General features: G+C 57.8%; 6 protein-coding genes across 6 annotated transcripts in view; 3 read left to right on the plus strand and 3 right to left on the minus strand.

Annotated features, from left to right (window-relative positions):
• Window positions 1-26: 26 nt before the first annotated feature.
• On the minus strand, window positions 27-1826 carry PTSG_07776 (uncharacterized protein; the record flags this gene model as incomplete). The annotated part of the gene is made up of 5 exons (XM_004991522.1): window positions 27-228; window positions 427-487; window positions 692-796; window positions 895-970; window positions 1294-1826. 5 exons carry the CDS (start codon window positions 1824-1826, stop codon window positions 155-157), a joined length of 849 nt encoding a protein of 282 aa, XP_004991579.1. The 3' UTR covers window positions 27-154.
• Window positions 1827-1992: 166 nt separating this feature from the next.
• Window positions 1993-8187, minus strand: PTSG_07777 (adamts family protein 2; the record flags this gene model as incomplete). Its single annotated transcript, XM_004991523.1, has 5 exons — window positions 1993-5220; window positions 5509-6292; window positions 6611-7436; window positions 7700-7806; window positions 7970-8187. 5 exons carry the CDS (start codon window positions 8185-8187, stop codon window positions 1993-1995), a joined length of 5163 nt encoding a protein of 1720 aa, XP_004991580.1.
• Window positions 8188-8741: 554 nt separating this feature from the next.
• PTSG_07778 (uncharacterized protein) lies at window positions 8742-11845 on the plus strand (the record flags this gene model as incomplete). Its single annotated transcript, XM_004991524.1, has 3 exons — window positions 8742-9962; window positions 10819-10974; window positions 11151-11845. 3 exons carry the CDS (start codon window positions 8742-8744, stop codon window positions 11754-11756), a joined length of 1983 nt encoding a protein of 660 aa, XP_004991581.1. The 3' UTR covers window positions 11757-11845.
• Window positions 11846-12473: 628 nt separating this feature from the next.
• PTSG_12636 (uncharacterized protein) lies at window positions 12474-17220 on the plus strand (the record flags this gene model as incomplete). The annotated part of the gene is made up of 13 exons (XM_004991525.1): window positions 12474-12539; window positions 12654-12744; window positions 12987-13071; window positions 13228-13318; window positions 13559-13620; window positions 13767-13884; window positions 14191-14276; window positions 14551-15045; window positions 15337-15533; window positions 15748-15847; window positions 16058-16407; window positions 16668-16958; window positions 17057-17220. The coding sequence occupies exons 1-13, from the start codon at window positions 12504-12506 to the stop codon at window positions 17218-17220; spliced, it is 2166 nt and encodes a 721-aa protein (XP_004991582.1). The 5' UTR covers window positions 12474-12503.
• Window positions 17221-17285: 65 nt separating this feature from the next.
• On the plus strand, window positions 17286-24416 carry PTSG_07781 (uncharacterized protein; the record flags this gene model as incomplete). Its single annotated transcript, XM_004991526.1, has 23 exons — window positions 17286-17372; window positions 17634-17808; window positions 18170-18419; window positions 18573-18696; window positions 18966-19030; window positions 19232-19377; window positions 19629-19719; window positions 19856-19956; window positions 20198-20263; window positions 20441-20501; window positions 20705-20799; window positions 20982-21244; window positions 21267-21329; window positions 21441-21536; window positions 21754-22152; window positions 22373-22442; window positions 22653-22731; window positions 22896-23064; window positions 23227-23294; window positions 23458-23508; window positions 23774-23885; window positions 24110-24175; window positions 24324-24416. The coding sequence occupies 23 exons, from the start codon at window positions 17286-17288 to the stop codon at window positions 24414-24416; spliced, it is 2790 nt and encodes a 929-aa protein (XP_004991583.1).
• A 516-nt stretch (window positions 24417-24932) lies between these two features.
• PTSG_07782 (uncharacterized protein) overlaps window positions 24933-25103 on the minus strand; it is a gene marked incomplete at both ends in the record, with an annotated part of 3949 nt that continues 3778 nt past the window's right edge. Inside the window, one exon of the mRNA XM_004991527.1 lies at window positions 24933-25010. Coding sequence (XP_004991584.1) covers window positions 24933-25010 — 78 coding nt within the window. The remainder of the gene's footprint in view (window positions 25011-25103) is intronic.

Consider the following 25103-nt stretch of genomic DNA (forward strand, 5'->3'; position numbering starts at 1 on the left):
TTCCCCGCAACAATTCCTTCATCCCTCTTCTTCTTCCTCATCAGGAGTTGTGGCGTTTGTTAAAAGACGTGATTCATCGCCAAATACACAAGCCAAGCACGTGTAACCTCGGGCACATCACACGCATGTTCACGCACACATTCGCAGCCATGCATCATGCTTCTGCCTCTGGGTTGTAGTGTTTGGCCCACAGCGCTCTCCCTACGCGTTCACAAGTCCAACCATTTCCTGTGAACGACAGGCAAACATGCACATCACGTGTGAGTGTGACAACGGATGAGAACAGCATGCAGCCACATCGTTTTTGCATGAACACAGGTGCTGCGTGTGTGTGTGTGTGTGTGTGTGTGTGTGTGTGTGTGTGTGTGTGTGTGTGTGTGCGTGCGTGCGTGTGTGTGTGTGTGCGTGTGTGTGTGTCGTGCGCACCAAGTTCTTTGGCCTTGGCTTGGATGTGCTTCACAAAGTGCAAGTAGTTCCGCAGCTTGTACTGTCATTGGTTAGGGAGGAGAGTGGGATGGCGTCATGTTAGGTCGCGGACAACAGGAGCAATGACACAAGAAGACACACTTGCACACAGTCGCAAACACGCACGCACACCACACACACACACACACAATACACACTGACAAACACACACTGACAAACACACACACACACACACAGGTACGCACAAGCGCGCATGCACGCTTACGTCGATGGGCTGACAGGACGGAATGGCGAGCATGGCCTCATCACTCATGAACGGCGCTCGGGGATCCAACGGTGCAAGCACGGCAGATGCCGTTGCCGGGCCAACCTAGTTGCGATCATGTTCGATTGAAAAAGACGCCAGTTAGAGGTCGCTCTCACCTCCAGCATCCCTCAACCGACAACACCAAACACAACCACACGTACCCCTTTCAACTTTGTCAGGTGGTTGATTGCCTTCTCAACATTGGGCATGGCAGCAAGCGCTGCTGTGGAGCAATCTCTGCAACGACAATGTCAACCGACACACACATGTGAGTGGATGGGTGAGGCTGCAAACAAATGAGGCTGTGACATGTGTTTCGCACGCCTCCACTGACAAAGAAAGAGTGAAAGAGAGAGAGTGAGTGAGTGAGAGAGACAGACAGAGAGAGAGAGAGACAGACAGACAGACAGACAGACAGACACACACACACACACACACACACACACACACACACACAAGCACACACAAATACACACACACAAATACACACACACACACACAAATACACACACACACAAATACACACGCACGTACACGTACACACCCGCACATACACATACATGACGAGCTGCTCGTCGTTCTGTTTGACAAGTCGCATCAAGGGCCTGAACTTGCCACGCGTGATCTTCCATTCCATGATCTTTTCCAACTCAGGCTTTGTCACGTGCGGCTTGTCCCGCTTCATGGCAGCAGGGCGGAGATCCGTCCACATCCACGCGTCCAGCTCCAGCAAGCGATGGTGTTTCTTCTTCTTCTTTGTTGCCACTGCGTTGATGGCTGCCTCATAGCCGTCCTCAGCCGCCCGCCATGCCTTCACGTCCGCTGTCTTCCACAGCTGCTTTGCTGTCCGCACGACACCAGCATCGCCGTCCTTCACAACCTGCGCCTGCTCCACATGGGTCCTGTCATCACCGCCATCAGCATCAGCAGTCGCAGCATCAGCAGCAGCGCTCGCCTCCCTCTTCGCCCGCTTCGGCCTCAGCCCTTCTCTTCTTCCCATCGTGTTGTCGTTCACACTCGTTTTGGCGCGTTTGGGAGGACTTTCAAGGAGCGTCAAGCAGAATGCACCAAACGTGTTGCCCATCCTCCACATGGCTTCCACTCCTCTCTGCTCACTGATTCATCATTCATTCGTTCAATAACAGGGCCTACAGCGTCTCCCTCAACCGGCAAGGGAAGAGCAGGAGCAGGATCAAGTAATGGCAACAAGCAATGTAACACAAAAGGAAACTAAGGCACAAGCAAGCAAGCACGTCACGTCACACGCGGCCAGCACCAGGTGGCTTCGGTTTCGGCTTTGGCTTCGGCTTCGGCTTTGGCCTTGCTCCTGGTCGGGACGATGCCTGCTGGTGCCGCTGCCGCTCCTGTTGCTGGTGGTGCTGGTGCTGTTGTTGTTGTTGTGGATGGGTGGTTGCGGCCATGGCTGGCTTTGTTGGCTTTGTTGGCTTGGGCGGGCGTGCCTTTGGTTGGGAGGCGCCAGCTGTCGGTGCGCTGGGCCGCGACGACGGCCTTGCTGGTGCGTCACGCTGGGCGGCGTGTGTAGCGGGTGAAGTTGTTGCCACCGCCGCTGCAGGCCTCGCTGGCTTGCTTGGCTTGCCTTGTATCGGCCTCTCACCCCGACTTGGCCGACGTGCGGGCCGTGATGGCTTCGATGGGCGCGGGGCATCGCGATCGCCACCGCTCTTGAACACGAGCTTGCCGTGCTTCGGTGGTGGAGCAGCTGGGCGCCCGCCAGCGGCAGCACCGCCGGATTTGGCGGGTGAGATGCGACGCACATAGTTGCCGGGCACCAGCCCTCGCTCAGCACCGCGGCGGCAGTGCAGCCAGCCACCCTCCTCGCCCTCAACCGTCAGGATTGTGCCGCGCGCGACCGTCAGCTCCTCGCTGTTGGTCGCTGTCCAATCGTACATGCACGAGACCTGATATGCCTGTCCGGCCTGCGTGGTGTGTTCGACAGTGGTAGCAGACGCAGCATCGCCTCCCTCCACGTTGTCGTACGAGTGCACGTCATCGTCGTCGTCGTCGTCCACAACCGACTCTGCAGTCGTCACCTCAGCCAGGCGAACAGAGGGGCGCCGCGTGCGTCCGCCCCCATCTGCCAGGGGAGTGACATACGTGGCCGGGATGTAGCCAGCGCGCCCATCGCTGCACGTCGCATACCACCAATCCGCGTTGCTCTTGTCCGTGACCACAACCACGTCGCCGTCCCGCAGTGACATGGCGCCTTCGTGCTCGGCCATGTATGCGGCCGTGGCACGGTACCTCTCGCCACCCGACGTCTCCTCGCCACCGCCGCCCGCCCTTGCTGCTGACGACGGCACCATAGCAGCCTGGGCCTGGGCCTGGGCCTGGCGACGGGGCGATCGTGGGGCCGCCACAGGTGTCGGTTTCGCCGGCCCGCGCGCTGACAATGTTGGTGCTGTTCGTGCTGCTGCTGTTGTTGGTGCTGCTGTTGTTGTTCTTGTTGTTGGTGCTGGTGCCGGGCGCACAGGGGCTGGGCGAGCAGGTGCGTGCTTGGCGGCACCCGTGTGCTTGGACGTGTTGACGGCGTCGCTGCTGCCCATCGCTGACACGAGCGGGTTTGGTCGTGGTGCCGGTGCAGGCCCATGTGCATTGGCGGTAGTGGTGGCCGCAGAGTATGCGCCGCCGGTGAACGCGCTGTTGTCGTACGTGGTCATTGTTTGGATGGTGGCCGGGGTGTGCACGCCACGTGCAGCTGGACGTGACGGCGCACGCTTCTGCCCGCCTTGGTTCATGCTCTTCCACCCTTTGCTTGCACCGCCAGCACTACTGCTGCCGCTGCTGCTACGGTTGCTGTCACGCCTGCGGTACAAGATGATGGCCACGAGAATGGCGAACACGAGCACGCCTGCAACAACACCGCCGATAATGGCGCCCGTGGATGCTCCGCTGCCGTTGGAGGAGGTGGACCCGCTCGTCACCACACCAACGACGCTCACGTCTGCTGCCAGCTGGCTCGACAGTGCAGCCGCAGCCTCTGTCACCGCCGTCGCCAGCTTGCTGTCCTTCACGGATGATGATGCAACCACAGCCCGGTACGCGCGCGTGTCTGATGCGACCTCTCGCCTCCTTCGGGCAGAAGAACTGCTGCCACTGCCGCTCGCTGCCTGGCTGGTGTCAGCGGCGGCACGCGCAAACGACGCGATGAAGATGGACGGGTCCACGACAGTGCGCATGGCGGTGAGCACGGTCGACTGGAAGGAGGCGTCCGAGGCCGCGGCAACGCCAGCGATGCCGGCCCGCGTGGTGTTGAGTCTGATGTCAACCTCGACGCCGCAGCACTCCTCCGTGACTGAGAGGGCGCCACACCGGCTGCCGTTGCCCATGCGCTCATGCATGATGGACCGCTGGCGCGTGCGGGTGCACTGGCTGCACTTGCTCCAGTCGGACCACCCCGATTCCAGGCAGTCACGCCGCGTTACGGAGCACACGCCAAACCAGCACTGCGTCACCGTGCCGGCAGCAACATCTGTTTCGTCGCTGGTGCACGTGGTGCCGTCCGCGACAGGCAGCAGCTGACACGTGCCATCGCCGTTGCACTCGCCAACACGAACCGTCCCCGTATCATTGTTGCTCGCTGACGATGCTGATGATGATGATGATGATGATGAGGATGACGACGACGACGACGCAGGAACCAGGCATGCGTCAGCGGTTGCGCAGCCCACGGCAGGGTCGCACGGGACGGGGCACGATGCCTGCAGGCACGGCTGCGTGCGCGTGTCGGAGAGCCCAAGCTGCGCGCACGACCTGCCGCCGAATCGCTCCTCAACACACGTGCGCGTGGACGTGGTGATGCCCTCGCCGCATGTGGTGGAGCAATCTGACCACGACGACCACTGGCCACACATGCAGTCCTCGGGGCATGGCGTGACATCCTCGCACGAGCGCGTCTGGATTGGAGCGAGGTTGAGGTCCTGGCACGTGGCACCGCCGTGCTGCGCGTCCGTGCATGTGCGCGAGCGCGTCTCAATGCCGCCTTCACCGCACGACACGCTGCAGTCTGACCAGCCAGACCAGTTGTTGCACTCGCAGTCCACAGGACACGGGTCCTCATTACACGTCCTCGTCTCTGCGTCGTCCAACCCAAGCTCTGCACACGTCGCGCCGCCAGCCTGCTGCGGCTCCGAGCACACGCGCGTGCGGGTCTGCTGGCCGCCGTTGCACGAGGCAGAGCACGCTGACCAGGACGACCACGACGTGCATGTGCAGTCCGTCGGACACGCGTCTGCATTGCACGCCTCCACGTCTGCTGCTGGCTCGTCACCCACGCACAATTGGTCGCCCTGCGTCCCGTCTGTGCAGCGGCACGACCATCCACGCTCGCGCGTACCGCCGCCACAGGGAGCCGAGCATGCGGTGAAGGCTGCATCCTGCTGCCATTCGCAGTACACGGCGTCGCTGTTGCCGCTGGAACCGCCGCAGCCGCCCGGCCCACACGCATCACACGCGCCCTGCTCCGTGCACTGAAGTTTGGAGATGGCAGGTGGAGAAAAGGGTGTGTGTGTGTGTGTGTGTGTGTGTGTGTGTGTGTGTGTGTGTGTGTGTGTGTGTGTGTGTGTGAGTTTGTGCTCTTTGTGTGAGAGAGTTTGGGGTGGTAACGTAACCTGAGGTGTGGTGACTACACAAACCCAAGCAAATATGCAACACCATCACGTCCTGCAACAACTTCACACACACACACACACACGGACGCGTACGCATTCACATCAAAACACCTTCCCGCATATCTCCGTTTCTACTCCCGCACTCACCATGCCCTGTTCGTCTGCGGGCGTGATGCATGGAGTGGTTGCTGGTGCGCGCTCGCAGGGTGCGTCCGCATCCCACACCAGCGTTGACGATGTGCCGCACTGGCCAGAGTACGGGTAGCAGCCGTTGTCGTTGGCACACGCGCGCACGCATGGGTAGTTGCGCAGGGAGCACCCAGCGAGGCCTAACGCCATGCGGCAAAACGCCTCGTGGATGTGCGAGCACGTGCCCTGAAAGCAGACGGCGCGGGTTGTGTCGGCGCCATCAACAAGGTCGCACGAGGTGCCATCCGGGAGCGGCTCACCACGCGGGCACTCGGCAGTCTCACCATCGCACCGCTGCTCGTCAAGACACGGGGTGGTCGGGTCAGCGCCCCTGCACAGGGTGCCCTTGGGGCGAAGCGTACCATCCGCATTGCAGCACGCGCCGCCAAACCGGCACGGGTCTGGCTGGAGGAAGCAGCTGCCCTTGGCGGCCACAACCGCCGTGATGTCTTCCTTGGAGCAGGGCGAGAAGAGATATGCGTTGTCTGCCTGCAGGTCGTTGGTGATCTCCGGGAACATGACATAGGGGCCCCCCTGCGCGTCAGACGGGTAGCAGCGGTGCGACCCAGGCGTGGAGGAGCAGGAAGGGATGCGCCCACCACCACACAGGACGGTGCTGCAACAGTCGTGGACTGCCCCCGCGTTGTGGCCAATCTCGTGCGCAGTGACCAGCACCGTCTGCATGAGCGGGACGGCGCCGGCGGAACGCGTGGTCGAGAACCCCGTGTTGACGACATACGGCCTGCAGCAGTTAGTGGATGGGGGATGGATGGAGAGATTGGACCGGTTGGAGTTGGATGCAGTGTGGTGAGCAGAAACATGCAGTGGAGGGGGTGTGGGATGGTGTGTCACACTCCACATCAGAAAATGACTAGCGGGTCATTGTCTGCGCACACACTCATGCACATGCACATGCACATGCACATGCACATGCACACACATGCACATGCACACGAACATACACACACGTATACACACATCCCCACATACATTCACACACATCCCCACATACATTCACATACATTCAAACACACACACGCTCGCGCGCGGGGAAACTCACTTTCCGCTGTTGGTGAAGATGGTGTATGAGCAGATACCGCCGGCCGTGCGTTCGTCTGTGGAGCCGCGACTGGCAACACCAAGCGTGCCGCCCGCATCCGTGTGCGTGAAGAAGTGGTTCAGGCACACCTGTTGCGACGTCGGCTCGCCAGCGCCACGGACGCGCTTCGTGGCCCCTGCTGCAGCCCCCTCTGCCAACCACTCCTGGTATGACCTCAGGATGGTGTTTGGGTCTTCGGCGGCGCTGTCCCCCTGCGGCAAACCAACCGCCCCGCCCGTGTAGAAGATGCCTCGGATTTGGAACGAGATGGGGCTGCCACCAAAGTTGCGGTTGTCGTCGTACACGCCATCAACGAGGTGCAGAATGTCGACAATTCGCGCCTCCGTCTGTGCAAACTGTCGGGCGGTGCACAGGTCGGTGTCCTCGTCGGGCCAGCAGTCGCCGCCCCACGCCCGCAGGAAGTTCACGTCGTAGTCCACGTATACGCTGCAGATGGTGTGGTCTGGTGACGGTGGGCCCTCGCGGCGCTGCCGTGCGCGTTCGCCGCCGTTGCCTTCGTCGCTCGGTGGAGTGCCGGGGCCGGTGCTGATATTGGTCTGTGCAATGTCTGCCGTGTGGGGGTGTGCCAGGGACATGGGCTGAAACGCGATGTCATGCACGTGCGTAACACACGCGAGCACACCCCTGTCTCCGTTTGCTGCGGGTGTTGCTGGGCGGATGGGCGGTTCAATGGAGTATCGGTCTGCACCGACGCGAGCCCAGCCCGTGACGCGGCCCGCCTCCCACGACAGCGACACACGCGCATGTGAGTCTTCGGGGTCGCTTGCTGCAAGTGCGTTTAAGTGGTGATTGTGTGTGTGTGTGTAAGCGAGTGAGTAAGCGAGTGATTGTGTGTGTGTGTGTGCGTGTGTTTGGGGCTTGGCTTGTACGTGCACGTGAGTTTTCGTCTTGTGACGGAGGATAGCGTGCACACAAATTACATTGGATGGCATATTCACGGGTCCAATGAGCTCATTAATGGCAAGCAACGAAGCACACACACACACACACCACACACACACACACACACATGCACACACACACACACACCTTCAAAGCCGCTGAGCCAAACAATGTCTGGGTGCAGCGTGGCGCGCGTGTTTGCTTCGCGGTGCAGGATGTGGTTGTGGTCGCGCAACACCAGGGTCAAGATTGCCCTGTGGCATTGGGGGGGGGAACGATACGTGTGAGGTTGAGACGGTGCATATGCGAGGCGTACGCACCAAGGTGCAGGACTAGCATGCGCGATTCTGGGCAGCAGCCACAATGAGGCGTGATCCGCTCAGGGCAGGGCAGACACAGGAGCCCTCTCCACCGTACGTGTTGCTGTCGATGTCCATCAAGGTCACGGTCAGGGGCCCCGATCGCTGGGTGCTGTTCGAGTACGCGCCACCACGAGGGCGATCTTCGTACACAAGGCGTGTAAGGAGGGCACCGTCGTGCTCACAGGATGACGGCGGCAAGATGGCAGCATGCGTCACACACAGGGCGCAGGCGAGAACGACCAACGCCGCTGCAGCGCGCAACGTCGTGGCCATGCCTCGTGCGGTGTTGATGGCGTGTGTGTCTCTCTGTTTGTCAGTGTGCTTGTCTGCGTCTGCGTCTGCGTCTGTGTGTGTGTGTGTGGATGTTGATGGCGTCTGCGTCTGTGTATGTGTATGTGTGTGTGTGTGTGTATGTGTGTGTGTGTATGTGTATGTGTGTAGATGTTGATGGCGTGTGTGTGTCTGCCTACGTCTGTGTCTGCGTGGCTCTCAATAACGGGTATCAGCGCTGCTGTGGTCGCTCGGGTGCTGTGACAGCGCTGCGTTTTGCTGCTTGTGTGCTGGAGAGAGGAAAATGACTGCGGGTGTGGGGTTGTGTGTGCGTGTGTGTGAATCAAGGCATCAACCCGACCGGCGAGTTCGTTCCAAGTTCCTGTCGCTGTTGTCTTCGCCCCCACTGCTGGTGTTGTACGTCAATTAATTGTCACAATGCTCATTCACAGCAACGCACATCGCTTGCAGGCACCAGCAACCAACCAAGCACGACGGACTTGTTCCTCCTCCTCCCCCACAACCAATCGAGTGCTGAGGAGGCGTTGGTGGTGAGAATGCGCGGCGTGCCGCAGATGTTTTGTTACATCTTCCGCCAGTTTTCAGGACTGCCACCAACAACAAGGGTAAGGCAACAAGGGCAAGCAAGAACGAAGAAGAAGCGCTGTTGGGCCACTGTCAAGACACGAGCACAACAGCTCGTGATGATGTTGGTGCACGTGCTGGTGAATGGACGGTTGTGGGACTGGGCCACGGCAGGCACGAGAAGAGGAACGCTGGTGCTTGTGAACAATGTCATTGCAGATGTAGTTTGGGCAGGCGATGGCGGAGAGACTGAGGGCAAAGCGGCTGCGGAAGAACTGGGCAAGCAGTGGGCAGAGCGGGTGAAGCTGCACGCTGCAGCTGGAACGCTGCACACCATGATCAGGGGACAAGGCCGGGAGAAGCTGGTGACGCAGGCCCACGAGAACGTTGCCAAGGCAGAGGGTGTTACTGACGCTGAAGCACAGCCGCAGCAAGCGGCACAGTGGAAGGTTGTGGACCTGGAAGGACGCACCGTCCTGCCTGGGTTGCAGGATGCGCACCTGCACGTGAGCATTCTTGGCGAGCGCGCGGAACGGATCGACCTGGCACACTGCCGGTCCATTGCAGAGGTTCAACAGGCCCTGCGCGAGGGCGTCCGCAGAAAGCCCGCGGGCACGTGGTGCATCGGCTACGACTGGGACCACGAGAAGCTTGCCGAAGGACGCCCCTTGACCAGGCAAGAGCTGGACGATGTGAGCACGGAGCACCCCGTCTTCGCGTTCCGCGTGTGCGTGCACGTTGGCGTCGGTAACACGCTGGCCCTGCAAAAGTGTGGAGTGCCCCTGGAGCGCCCAGCCAGCATCATGGACATCCTCCCACCGGGCATCACCCCATCATCGGCGGAGGCAGCAGACGACCTGGTCGGGTACAGCGAGGAGGACGGGCTGGCCACGGGTATGCTGCGCGAGCACATGTGCTACCACGTGGAGGACATGCTGCGGAAAACGGCCACGTTTGAGCAGCGCCGCGCTCGCATCGTGCGTGGTCTGCAGCAGTGCCTGCGCGTCGGCCTCACCGCCGTGCAGCCGAATGACGCGCATGCGTGGGACGTGTACACCGCGCTGCACGCTGAAGGCCAACTGCAGGTACGCGTGCACCTGACCATTCCTTATGATGAGCTGCACACCCACGCCGATGCACCAGAACGTCCAACGGCAACCTCAGACGACATGCTCCGCTGTGAACGCGTCAAGGTCCTGTGTCTGTGTCTATGTCTATGTGTGTGTGTGAGTGTCTATGTGTGTGTGAGTGTCTGTGTGTGTGTCTGTCTGTCTATGTGTGTGTGTGCGTGTCTGTGTGTGCGTGTGTGTGTGTCTGTCTATGTGTGTATCTGTCTGTGTGTGTGCCTGTCTGTCTGTCCGTCTATGTCTGTGTGTCTGTGCCTGTGTGTATGTGTGTGTGTGTTGAATCAGAGAAAGTGGTGGGCTGTTTGTAGGCTACCACGTGGAGGACATGCTGCGGAAAACGGCCACGTTTGAGCAGCGCCGCGCTCGCATCGTGCGTGGTCTGCAGCAGTGCCTGCGCGTCGGCCTCACCGCCGTGCAGCCGAATGACGCGCATGCGTGGGACGTGTACACCGCGCTGCACGCTGAAGGCCAACTGCAGGTACGCGTGCACCTGACCATTCCTTATGATGAGCTGCACACCCACGCCGATGCACCAGAACGTCCAACGGCAACCTCAGACGACATGCTCCGCTGTGAACGCGTCAAGGTCCTGTGTCTGTGTCTATGTCTATGTGTGTGTGTGAGTGTCTATGTGTGTGTGAGTGTCTGTGTGTGTGTGTGTCTGTCTATGTGTGTATCTGCCTGTGTGCCTGTCTGTCTGTCCGTCTATGTCTGTGTGTCTGTGCCTGTCTGTCTGTCCGTCTATGTCTGTGTGTCTGTGCCTGTGTGTATGTGTGTGTGTTGAATCACAGAACGGATGGCTGCTGATTGTGGCTTGTGTATCTGCTCTCTCTGTTTTGTCTCTGGCTGTCTCTCATCAGTCGCTGTTTATCATCACCACACCTTCCACGCTTCCATCTGCTTCACGCCTATGCATGTGCAGGTCTTTGCAGACGGCAGCCTCGGCGCCAACACGGCTGCCCTCAGCCTTCCGTATCGCTGCAAGCACCACCGCGCCACGAAGGGCATCCTCAACTACACCCAGCCCACGCTCGAAACCATGTTTTCCCGCGCAACGCGCAGCGGCTTTCAACTCGAGGTGCGTGTGTTTGGGCGGTGCGGTATGGCTGGTGTGGTGGGTCTGTCTGCCTCTCTGTCTGTCCCTGTATGTCTGTCTGTCTGTCTGTCTGTCTGCCTGCCTGTCTGTCTGTGTCCTGACTCGCTTGTCCAAGCCCATCCCCTTCCCGCACACACACACACACACGTTCAAACCAGGTGCACGCCATTGGCGACGATGCTGCCCACAAGGTTGTGTCTGCGTTTGCAGAGTGCGGGCTCGGCCGGGAGCACCGTCCCATCCTCACCCACTGCCAGGTCCTGCGGCAGGACGTGGTTGACGCAATGGCGCAGCTGCAGGTCGTCGCAAACATCCAGCCCAGCTTCGTGGTCACAGACGCGGCGTGGGTGATGAAGCGCCTGCCGCCAGCGCTCCTCACCCACGCGTATGTGTGGAGGACGCTGCTTATGCGCGGCATCCCCTGTGCGGGGGGGAGCGACACGCCTGTGGAGACCGTCAACCCGTTCCGCGGCATGTACGACGCCATGTACCGCAACGGCGGCCACGAGGCTGTTGGTGATGGTGGTGATGGTGACGGCGCGCGTGTGTTCAAGCCCGAGGAGCGGCTCTCGTTCACAGAGGCGCTGCACCTGTACACGCGCGGGGCGGCGTACGCTGGCCGTTGTGAGGACACGCGCGGGTGGCTGGCGCCCGGATACGCAGCCGACCTCACCATTGTGGAACACGACGTCTCGCGCGAGCCCCATCGCATGCGCAACATGCTCCCGTACCAAGTCTGGGTGGCCGGCACACCCAGGCTCTGATTGTGTTTGTTTGTTTGTTTGTTTGCTTGCTTGCTTGTTTCTTGCTTGTTTGTTTGTTTGTTTGTTCGTTTGTTCGTTGCTGGGTGTGGGCTGCCTGTCCCTTGCCGTCAGGACTTTGACCCTGACAATAGGAATACATGCGGCTATTCGCGTATGTGATGTGCGCAAGCAATGAAACTAGAGCAAGCGAGACAGCTGATAGATGTGTAAGAGAGGTACTCTGAACAGGCATATGTATGTCGGCTGGAGCCGTGTACGTCTAAACACATGTATGCGAAGCAAAACAACAAAAGTTGCCGAGGCAAGTCAATTACGCGCTGCTGCCTTGTGGCGTGGTGATCCATTTGTGTCTGCTAAGTTGTGTTGTGCCATGTTCTGTTTGGGTATTTCTCCATTAGACGATGTCTCTCAACAGTCGAGGTGGCAATACATTGGTGCATCAGTGGATGGTTGGAAAGCCATTAAACAAGCAAGCAAATCAGGCAAGCCAGGGGGCGATACACAGACACAAAGAGACAAGACACACACACACACACACACACACACACACACACACACACACACACACACACGACACACACACACACGACGACACACACACACACACACACACACACACACGACGACACACACACACACACACTCACACACACACACACACACACAGCACACACACACACACACAGCACACACATGGCGCGCATTTCACCTTTTTGAATTTTTCCCGCCGTGTGACACAGGACCATCATGGACAGCGGCGTGGCTTACGAGCGGCTGTTTCAGGCAAGCGAGTGGATGGTGATCTTGTCGCATGCCTGCATCCACTGCCCTGCTCGCTGTCGCCCCCCACCACCACAACTGACGCACGTGTGTGCACGTTGTTGTCCCTTTCAACAGGCGGCCCGGGACGTGCTTGCCACGTGGCAGCAGGCCACGCCGGCTGCATCGAGAAAATGGATACCGCGGTGGCTTGAACCCCGCTCAATACGTACTGCTGCCTATTGTGTGTGTGTGTGTGTGTGTATGTGTGTGTATGTGTGTGTGTGTGTCTGTGTGTGTGTGTAGGTGTGTGTGTGTATGTGTGTGTGTGTGTCCGTGTGTGTGTATGTGTGTATGTGTGTATGTGTGCATGCGTGTGTCAATGTGTGTCAACGTGTCAATGTGCGTGCGTATGTCTCTCATGCTCCACTGAACAAACGTGCCTGGTGCTGCGGTACTGCGGTGATGCAGGGGCGCCGTTCGTGCTGGATCGGCTCTCATCAGCGGCGTGCTTCCTCGTCGTCGCAATCTGCGCCATCCCCGGCATTGCATACACGTATGCTTGCACTGCCATGGATGCGTGTACGCGTGCGTGTCCTCGTTCGACGGCTCTGTCGTGATCACTGACTCTGGCGCTCGCGTCACTTGCACCCATCCATTTGCGATGCCCTTTCACTCTCGCACGCACGTACCCCGTGCTTTTGTGAAACAGGGCCACCCTTCCTGCGTATCCAGAGCATTATGGCATTGCCACAGTGGCTGTCTGGTCCATACTGTTGCTCGTGTGTTCGGTGTTCAACTTGGTGAGGACAACGCACTGCCTCGCACACACACACACACACAACAATACACACAACAATACACACACACAACAATACACACACACACACAACAATACACACAACAATACACACAACAATACACACAACAATACACACACACACCACACACCACATACACACACACAGATACATACACGACTGTTGTTGCTGATCTGCCCCACTGGCGTTTGCATTGTGCTCTTGACAATGTCGCATGTGCAGTGGTTCGTGCGCAGAGAATCCGTATTGCGCAGCACAGAGCTGGCACGCTGCCTCGAGCACATGTGCGTTCACCCTGTCACTGCTCGCATGTGGTGTGACACTGGCAACTGCTTGTTTTGCCTCACTGACGTCCAGGTACTGCTCATCCCCTCGTAAGTCTTATCTCCCCCCTTCCTCTCTCGCTCACCTTTCTCAAACACCACAACAGCCTGCAGCGGTACGCGAGCCTGCCTGGGTCGTGGACACTACCGCCACTTCATTATACGGATGTGGATGAGTTCCACCCATCTGCCTCCTGTCCATATGTCCGCTGCATTCGCGACGGCGTGAGTCGAGCGCTCTGCACATGGTTGTGTGTGTGTGCGTGTGTGCGTGTGTGCGTGTGTGTGTGTGTGTGTGGCTGTGTGTGTGTGGCTGTGTGTGTGGCTGTGTGTGCGTGTGTGTCAGTGAACTCTCTGCACTTACACAAATCCGTGTATGTGTGTGCATATCAGCACACGTGAACATATGTGCGTGTGTGCGTGCCTGCTGTGTACTCTTCCACTCCCTTTCTGTGCACACCACCCATCACTACTTCTCTTATTCACGCTCGCTTCAACCACCTGCTGTGCCGACCTCTTGCCCGCATCAAGGCGGTGGCTGGCGTGCCCTCCACGCTGCTGGTGGAACAGGACGTCATTCTTCTCGCTGCAGGCGACCGAGTGCCTGCAGATGTCAGGTGCGGACGCCGCTGTGGTTTGGAAGAGAGAGAGGGCGGGGGGGGTTTGGGGCGCAGATGATGGAGAGGGACGAAGCTGTTGCTAGTGCTGCTGCCAGTGCTGGTTCACGACCGAGTGTGCACCACGTACATTCACACACACATTCACATTCACACACACACATTCACACACACACACACTCACACACACACACTCATATGCACACACACTCATATGCACACACACATATATTCACACACACACACACACATATATTCACACACACACACACAGGCTGTGCACGAAGGAGGAGGTTGAGGCTGTGGAGCGGCTGCTGAGCGGACAGGCCGTCGTCGATGACAATCACATCCACCACATCACCACTCGCCGCCACATCTCCGGCTCCCGCGTCAGCCCCGTGTCGGACGTGCACATGTCGAGCGCACCGCCCTCCCGCCAGCCGTCTCTCGCTGCCATTGCAGAGGCGGCAGCACTGGACACCACGCCACCAACATCTGCAGCAGCAACGCCCGCGCCCCGACCGCGGTCCCGAACACACACAACGCGGCCGCCACCGCAAGTGCAGCAGCACCAGCAGCGCCGCCTTACGCGTGTCTCCGAGAGCAGTGCAGCTGGCACCCGTCCCCCAAGCACTGGCAGCGACAACCACGACGATGCGCATGGGCGCGGGAGTCCCATGTCTGAGGCAGACAATGACTTGGTGCTGAAGCGTGGGGAGGTGGTGCCGGCGGAAGCTCTCTGCTCCTCTGTTGCCGACCGCGTCCACAAGTGAGACAACCGAGCTGCTTTGCCTTGATTGCGTGGGTGTTTGGTTGGTTGGTTTGGGTGGGTGTTTGGTTGGTTGGTTTGGGTGGGTGTTTGGTTGGTTGGTTTGAGTGGGTGTTTGGTTGGTGGAGTGTGCAGGCTCCTGTGGAAATGGGTGCGTTGCACGTACAAGTATTCGGTCGTGAATTTGTGCTCACGGGTGCATGTGTGCCCGTGTGACTGTTCAACTCACGACTTGGTTCCCATGACATCACTTCCCTGTCCTCAAACCCTTCGCTTCTGCCCGTCTGCAAGGATGGGTGTGTTTCTAGTTGAGCGGACGCCGCTTCCGGAGGACTTGTCCTCCATCCGCTCGCTGCTGTACCAGCGGGACCGTGGATGGCTCTACAACGCCCGAAACCACGTCATGCGCCGCGTGCGCAGATTCGCTTTTCTCCTCTTCTTCCTCATGCTCATCGTCAGCATCATCAAGATCACCGTCCTTGATGGCGGTGTGTGTGTGTGTGTGTATGTGTGCGTGTGTGCTTGTGTGTGTGTATGTGTGTATGTGTGTGTGTATTGTGTGTGCTTGTGTGTCACCTGCATTTTTGCCCAAACCCATGTCGTACACTCCAGCTTTTCTGCACATGCACCTGTTCCATGTCATTCCACTATTCGGTCCTGCCCTCCCCTGATACCGCATCCTCCCACCCGAAAACACCTCAGACCAAGGCACGTGGTTGGAAATGTGTCTTGTGCTACCAACGCTGATCATCACGCCGCTGCTGCCGACGTCGTTTCCCGCTCTGTGGATCTGCATCAACCAGTAAGCGCAATGTGATGTGTCTCAAAACTGTTCTCCTCCACTTCTTTCTGCATGTGACAAGGATGCTTCACTGACTTCATTGCACGTCCCTTCCTTTCCCCTCCTCCTCGGCACATGCACACACACACACATGCGCACACGCTCACACATACGCACACGCTCACACACACACACACACACACACACACACACACACACACACACCGCCAGCTTTGTGACGGCTCGCCTGCGTGCGATTGTTGTGAGCTCGCACCCGTCTGTTGAGGCTCGCCAGTCCAACAGCATGGCTGCCAGCCGTGATGGCAGCGCTCCTCTGAAGCCAGCGCATCACCACGACCACCACCACCACCAGCGTGGTCGTCGCAGTCGGCGTGGTCATGCGAACGATGATGATGATGACGACGATGATGATATGGGTGGCGCCGGTACCAGTGGTGGCGATGGCTCATCATCAGCGTCCTCATCGTCATCGTCATCGACATCGTCGCGATCGTCATCACCAGATGTTCTCGGCAGTTCGTTCTTCCTTGATGATGACGAGGAAGCAGACGCAACGGAAGGTGCGAGCCATCCACACCGAAAGCGTGAAGGAAGTGAGAGAAGAGGGCATACACACGAGAGCTCGTGTGCATGTGCTGCCGCTTCGTTGTGTGTGGGGTGTGTGTGTATACGTGTGAGTGTGTGTGTTTGTGTGTGTGTGTTTGCGAGCAAGCGTTTGTGCGTTTCTCCCATTTCCCGTGCGTTTCTTGTCGTCCTCACTTCACCACTCTTCAACCACCGCCACAACCATCTCATCCACCCCCACCACCCCCACATCAAGAGCTGCCGTTCGACACGCCGCGCTGGCTCGTGTGGCGGTTCTTCAAGACGCTGCTTCGCGGGAACAACACGCGCATTGCCCGCATCTCGAGCAACGTGGTGGCGCTGGGCAGCCTGACGAATGTGGTGTTTGTGGACAAGCAAGGGATATTGTCGTACTCAATACCAGACCCGTCGAAGCTGTTCTTCTTCAAGGAGACGGAAGAGAGCGAAGAACCAACGACGGCACAACAGGAACAGACAGGAGGTGATGGAGAAGCAAAGCCCGATCGTGATGATGGCGGTGACGGTGGTAATATTGGTGTCAGTGACGGAGAAAGGCCAAGGGAAGGAAGCGCGCAGACCACGCCAACACCCGCACCAGCACGACCATCGTCATCAGCGCTTGAGGCAAGCAATCAAGACGAAGGGAACAACAACAACAACACCAACAACAACAACAACAACAACAACAACAACAACAACAACAACAACAACAACAACAACAACAACAACAACAACAACAACAACAACAACAACAACAACAACAACAACAACAACAACAACACCGATGACGATGGTGACGAGGGCGAGTGGGTGCCAACGGAGCCTGCGTCACCGGATTCCGTGTCTCTCGCTGATGATCCGCAAGAATTACCGCTCCCGTCCCTCTCCCACAAGCACCGCGCCGTGCCCGAGGTGCATGAAGGGACCGGCGCAGATATGTGTGTGTGTGTGTGTGTGTGAGTGACACCACTTGTGGATGTAGAAGAGCCGCTGAAGAAGAGTGCAATGCTGGCCCTTCTTGCACGTCTGCAATCCTCCGCACACACGCACACACACACACACGAACAGACAGACAGACACACACACACAGACACAGACACACACACACACACACAAACAGACACGCACACACACACACGCACATCCACTGCTTCATATCCAACCCACTGACACCCCACTACCGTGGTTCCATGACTATTAGGTGGTGAATTTGCGACAGGAGACGCCGCCAACATCCAGCGTGATCCGAAATGTGTTCTTTGAGGAGAGCAGGCTTGATCTCCAGCCAAACCTCAAGCCCATCGGCCTTGGTGTCATGCTCAACACCCACTGCCTCGTGCCCGGCCACGGTCGCGATTTCTCAGCCCACCTTGCCGGTATGGCAGCTGCTGCTGCTGCTGCTGCTGCTGGTGGTGGTGGTGGTGGTGGTGGTGGTGGTGGTGGTGGTGGTGGTGGTGGTGGTGGTGGTGGTGGTGGTGGTGGTGGCACGAATGGGGAAGCTGTGCACTGTGTGTTGGTTGTGTGTGTGTGATGTGTGCGTTGTGAGTTGTGATGAACACGCGCGTTTTGACGAGCGCACACCGCAAACGCTCTCTTTCTTCCTGGGCTGCATCAAGCACGCACTCATTCCCCACTGTGTCTCCTCCTCCTCCTCCTCCTCCTCCTCCGCACACACACACACACACACACACACACACACACACACACACACACACACACACACACACACACACGCAGCGATTGACGGGGAGTGCAAGGGGACACACGTGAGCCATTTCCAGCTGAGCAGCACCCGCAGCGCCACGGCGGCGCAGGTGTGCATGTGCCGCGTAGCACACTGCATTGGGTTCAGCACGTCCGCGTTTGCCCACTTTTCCCTCTCGTCTCGCTTCGCCATCTTCGATCCCGAGGAGTTTAAGCGGCAGTGTGCAAACAGGCGCGATGAGGAAGAGCGAAGGCACACGCGCCCAAGCATAGTCTCAGCAAGGTGCCGCCCGCTCGTCGCTGTGCTTTGCGCTGTCGCAGATTTTGGCAGCATCCAACCCTTCACAGTCACAGTCACACACTCTTCCTCAAACACATTCACACACGCTCTCTTTCTCACACAACACGCTCTGCGCGCCTTCACTCCCCTCGCCAGCGAGCTGACGTCGAAGGACCTGATTGCTGCCGGCCACGTGCCGATTCCGCACATGATGTCCACGCTCGTGCGCGACAAGCGCAGCCGCACCGCTCTCCTCCTCGCGTCAGGCTCACCCTCCATGGTATGGCAGTGGCGTGGTTACAACGGCGTATGGACATACGCACACAGACACAGACAGACACAGACACACAGACACACAGACACACAGACATACATGTGAGAGCACACGTGAGCACGCGGTCACACGTGCCAGCCTGTGTGTTTCGACACCACTGCATCCATGGTACTGAATTGAGCCTCTATTGACTGTGAGCCATGGGTTTGCACACAAGCAGCTATGATGCCACTCATGCTTCATATGCCTGGTGCTGGTGGTGGATGGTACTGCAGGTGCTGCAGCACTGCACGCTCTTCTGGAATGGGAAGGAAGTGCTGGACTTGACGGAAGAGGAAAAGTGCGTACAGATTGCTGCGATGCCTTGATGCAATCTAGGACCATTCTCGATCCACATGCACTGCAATCCCTCTGCCATCACACTTGACCACCCTCCTCACCGTTGCTCACATCCTTATTTCCCTTCCCCCCTCCGCATGTGTGCGTGCGTGTGTGTTTGTGTGGGTGCGTGCATCATGCCACCTCCCCCCCCCCAATACAGGGACAAGTGCATGAAGTTCTATCAGCACCACAGCGACGACGCTGCGGTGTATGCGCTCTCGTACCGCCCTGTTCCTCCCCAGGGCGTGCTCGTCGGCAAATTCTCCACCAAGTACATGCAAGCATCAGCACTCTTCCGCCACAAAGGTGTGCGCATGTGCATGTGTGTGAAAGAAAGCTTCGTGTGGTTTTGTTGGTGAATGCAGGTGCACGCTGACGTCGTCGTGCTCATGTTAACGCTGTGTTTTTGGCACAATCTTCCCACCATCTTCGCACCATTTTTTACCTTTGCTGGTGCGTGCGTGCGTGCGTGCGTGCGTGCGTGCGTGTGTGTGCGTGCGTGCGTGCGTGTGTGCGTGCGTGCGTGCGTGCGTGCGTGTGTGTGTGTGTGTGTGCAGATGTTCCCTCGAGCAGCCTGATGCACCGGGCAGAGACAACGAGCGAAGCCAGCGACCGCTCCTCCACGTTTGCAAGCGGCGATCCAATCAAGTGAGAATCCACGTGAGAGAGTGGGTGTGCCTGCGTGAGCTCAGGTGCTTGATTGCCTCCGTGCGCGTTCTGCGCGTCGTGCGCCCTCATTTTCGCTCACGCCATCGCCACTGCTTCCACTATTCACATGTGTCAGGCAAGCGCGGGCGTCCGTGATTGCAAAGCTGAAGATGCGAAAGGAGAAATCAGCACCAGCGCGCACAGCAACATTTGCAACACCAACAGCAAAGACCTCAAGTGGGTCGATCGAATGCGTGATGTGATGTGTTCAATTGTGTTGGCGCGAGAGTCACTGGACCTCGGCTGGGCCTTGGTCTGCGGTTCACCTACAACTTCATCACATTGTCACATCACTGCACCTTCCTGCCTATCGCACCCACTTGTCGTCCACACATCTGTTTATCCTCACGTTCTCACCCCTTACCGCTTCCCACTCCTCCCAATCGCTGTGTGTGTGTGTGTGTGTGTGTGTGTGCAGTTGACTCCAATGCGTCTGCGCATTCCATCTCGCGGTCCACACTCGTCCGGAGAGCAACAATGGCCGGTGAGCACTGAACAACAACAGCACGCAGACAATCAAACAGCACGCAGACACCAACAGCACATAAACAACAACAACAACCCACACGCATTAACTTGTTTGTCGTAGCTGTAGCACCTGCACGTGCCTTTATTGCTCGCCTCACAACACACATCACTGCATACCGATGCGTGCGTTCAGATACCGTGACGGCCCAACAGCAGATGCTCCCGCGGTTCAGCAACCAGCGCCACCTCCACAAGTGCGAAAATCGTTTGCACAGCTGCTGTCACACTCCCTCACAAACACGTGATGTGCTGTTGTTTATTGTTTTGTGCTTTTTTTTTGTGTTTGCTTGCATGCAAACACCAATTCACGTCTATCCTCCTTCTCCTCCCCCCTCCTCTTAAATCTTCTTCTGCCTTGCTTCCAACTCCGCTGCTGTCCTGCGCGTCATGCATGCAGTCTTCACCAGGATCAGATCTTCCTGGGCATGATTGTGATGCGCGACACGGTTGCTCCCGACATTCAAAAGATGATTCAAGACCTCGACCAGGCCGGTTCGTGTTGTCGTGTCGTGTTGCACACACACACACGCACACACACACACACACACACACACCCCCCCACACACACACACACACATATATATATATATATATACGCACACACACACACACACACACACACACACACACACACACACACACACTTGCGCTCACCACTCCGCTGTGCTGCGCAGGTATCCGGTTTGTGCACTTTTCGCAGGAGAATGAAGTGCGGAGCAAAGTGTTTGCAGAGGCGATGGGCCTTGAGACCGGCTGGAACTGCTTCATCTCCCTCGCCGACGACGGCTACGTACGTGTACACGTACACATGCACACATGGCCTCAAACCAACATATGCAAGCTCACACGCACACATGTTCACACGCACACATGTTCACGCGCTCACACGCACACATGGTTCATGTGCATTGCCCCATTCATCGTCTCGTGCTCGCCTGTTTTGCATGCAGGGTGGAGAGGTCTATCACGACAACCGCGCCCGTCTACCACGCGGCATCAACGCCATTCGCCCACACATTGACGTGAGACGTGCTGGTGCCTGCATGCACACACACACACACACACACACACACACACACACACACACACACACACACACACACAAATGGCTCTCACGGATGTTGAGTTTGCAGGAGGTGGACAATGTGCCGCTGCTGGTGCCGCTGTTCTCCGAGTGCTCACCAGCCGGGATCAGCGAGATGATCGACATCTACCACGAAAACGACATGGTGCGGTGGTGGTGCGGTTGTGGAAAGGGGGGGGCAAGAGATTGATGGCGGCAGGAGAGAAGTCACCCATCCACGTGTACACACACACACGCACACACACACACACACACACACACACTCTCTCTCTCTCTCTCCCACACACACTCCCACACACACACATACACACATATACACGGCCGCTGACGGCATGTTTGGTTGTTGTTCCTCGACTTGTCAGGTGGTTGCATGTCTCGGGAGCTCACTGAACCCAAGTCACATCAGCTGTTACGCCCACAGCGATGTCAGCATCGCCATCGACCCAGAGCGGACGTTTGCGTGCACGTGGCCGCTCTCACGACTGCCGTGTGACATGTCGCACTCGCCCCGCACACAGTCCCGTCGCATCCAGCCCATGTCGGCAGAGGCGTTTGCCAGTGACCTGCAGACGCTGCCGTGCTCCCTGCGCATGGCCCGTGACTCCCCGATCAGCGTGACCAACCTCATTGCAGAGGCGAGGAGGCTCACGTTCAACATGCGCCAGAGCTTTGTTGTCCTCCTCATGTCCACGCTCACGCTCACCGCCGCGCTCGTGCTGAGCCACCTCTCCCAGCTGCCACCGGTGTTCAGTCCATTGCAGGTCGGGTGCCGTGTGTGCTTGTTTCGTGTTTCGTGTTTCGTGTTTGTTACGTGTGGTGTGTTTTGTGTTGTGTATTTCGTGTCGTGTTGCGTGTTTTTTTGTTGTGTGTGCATGTGTGCATGTGTGCATGCGTCTGCTTCGTCTGTTTATTCCATGCTTATGTGCACATGTGTGTTGTCATTGTCACGCATTCACCGTATCTGCGTTTCCCTCTCGCCAGGTGATGTGGTTTGTGCTGGTCATTCTTCCCCTCATGTCCATCTCCTTCCTCCAATCCCGGCCTGAGAAACGTGAGTGATGTCATTCATCACACGCGCACAGCACGCATGCACATGCCGCCGTCTACCACTTCTTGCCACAGTGTTCATCCCATAGCATTACACATCCTTCACACGCCCCCATGCTCACCTCCTGCTCCTGTACACGTGTGCGTGCGTGCGTGCGTGCGTGCGTGCGTGTGCGTGCGTGCGTGTGCGTGTGCGTGCGTGTGTGCGTGTCAGGTCTGATGCGACTGTACACGGGCCCGCTCTTTGCGTATCGCATGGATATGCCCCGCTTCCTCCGCTACTACATCATCAGGTCAATCACACTTACATGCGCGCGCACACATGCACCTTGCATGCACACTCTCTTTCCGCGCTGCGTTGCATATGTTGTGTGCCCGTGGTGATATGCCATGTTGCTTGCGTTGTGCTGCGCCAAGCTCACGTGCGTGCAACATGTCCCCTCCGGACACACATCAGATGGCTGCCCTCTGCTGTCGTGTGTGTGCTCGCCTTTGCGGCCATCTTGCACGCGCTGTGTGAACGCGACGCCGGGAGCTGCAACGTCCTCGCTCAGCCGTCAAACACCAGCACACACACCGCACACACCCGGCACACCTGGCACGGATGGGCGACTGACCGCTACCAGGTGCCGTGCTGTGCGCTGCGTGTGCTTGCGTAGTTCGTGGCGTCCTACCTTGTGTTGCATTGCATACAGCGTGTGCACGTTTGCCTCTGTCACTCGCGTGTTCCATGGTTGCTCCCAACACCTGGCTTACCTGACTTGTCTGACTTCCGTGTGTCCACGCAGGGCCTTGCGCTGGCACAAGGGCTTGCGGGCTGGCTGTTTGTCGTCTACGTCGCATTCGTCTCCGTCGGGTGTGTGTGTGTGCTGTTTGTTTATATTTATTTGTTGATTTGTTTATTTGTTTGTTTGTGTGTGTGTGTGTGTTTGTTTATTTGTTTATTTGTTTGTTTGCTTGTTTGTCCTTGTTGTGCTCATTGACTTGGTGGTGTCGTCTGCCGCCTGTTTTGCCGTCAGATCGCATCATCGCACGCTGCCGCTCTGGAAGTTTTCGCCGCTGAAAAACTGGTGAGCTCACGCCGCTGTTCGATTTCTTCGCATGTCGCTGCCAGGTCCCCAGTACACCTACACCTACACACACATACATACACACACGCACACACACATGCACACACACGCACGCACACACACACACACACATGCACACACACATACACACACACACTCATGCACACACACACACGCACACACGCGCACACACACACGCACACGCAATCTCTCTCACACATCCCGGCGCTCTCTTGTTCATGCGGTATTGCACACGCACCAACAGGTTGTGGTTCGCGACCATCGGAGCTGCTGTTGGTCTCCAGTCCGCCTTTGTCGCCGTGCACGTCGCTGTCGCCACAAACGGCGCTGGCATCGCCCCGTACTCCATTGCCAACGTGTGCAACCAAGACGTGGTGGTCGCGTTGTGATCGTGTTTTGATCGCGCGGGCGTATGATGAAGGGGAGAGGAAGGATGAGGGTCATGTGGGGTCCGTGCACTGCTTCGTGGCATAGTGTCATGTTGTGGTGTCTTGTTGCTATAGTTGGTGTGGTGGCACGCTTGCTAACTTAGTGCGCAACGCGATTTGGTTGCCTGCTGTTTGCTGTTGTTGAGCACCAGATCCCGGGCACGACTGTTGCGCTGTGTCTGCTCTGGGTCGCAGTCATCATCGTCCTCAACGAACTGGTGAGGAACAGAGCGAGCGCGAGGGCAGGGCAGGGCAGGCCAGGGGAGAAAGTAGAGGGGTTGATTGTTGCATGGTTGGTTGCCAATACGTGGCGCTCACACACACACACACACACAATGTGCGTGTCCTACGTTCCACCGCACACAGGTGAAGCTGCTGGAGCACGGACGAGAGGAGACGATGCAGAAGCGCGCGGCGCTGTTGCACGGCACACGGCTGGGCATGCACTCGCCCAAGTAGATGATTGATAGTGGTGGTAGTGGTGGTGGTGGTGGTGGTGGTGGTGGTGGTGGTGGTGGTGGTGGTGGTGGTGGTGGTGGTGGTGGTGGTGATGCAGAGGGAGAGGAGAAGCGGGTGGCTTGTAACCGACTCGTGTACGCGTACTCAAGCAACCATGTAGGCGGAGAGAAAGAGACAGCTTTTCAAGAAGAGGATAGCTGTGCCAGGTGTTTGAACTCATAAATCTGTGTCAGTGTTTCCTTCGAGGCAGGAATTGTGTTTGTTTGTTGGCTGTAAGTTGTCGCAATGAAACGGACCATGATCAAGTTGAAGAATAGGGTTTTATTGTGATGGCATGTGCGCAGGCCAGAGTGGGAGCGCTCGACTGCATTTCAGCATTCGGAAAGAAGAGAAGATCCGCAACCAGATAGACGGAGACATGCTTGCATCTTCACTAAACACACAGACTGCACACATAACGTACAACAACACTACACACGCTACACACACACCCACACACTCAAAAACAACACGACGTCACTCCTTTGGTTGGAGTCTCGCTGCGTAATCGCGACAGACGGCCTTTGATTGGTCCTCAATGGTCAGCTTCAGTGCCTGCGGAGCGCGTACATGATGGCGGGAGAGGGATACGGATGCACGTGGATAGTGCGCGTGAGCAAGTTCACACACACACATACACACATACAC

This window comes from Salpingoeca rosetta, assembly GCF_000188695.1.
Source record: "Salpingoeca rosetta unplaced genomic scaffold supercont1.19, whole genome shotgun sequence".
Classification (NCBI taxonomy): Eukaryota; class Choanoflagellata; order Craspedida; family Salpingoecidae; genus Salpingoeca; species Salpingoeca rosetta.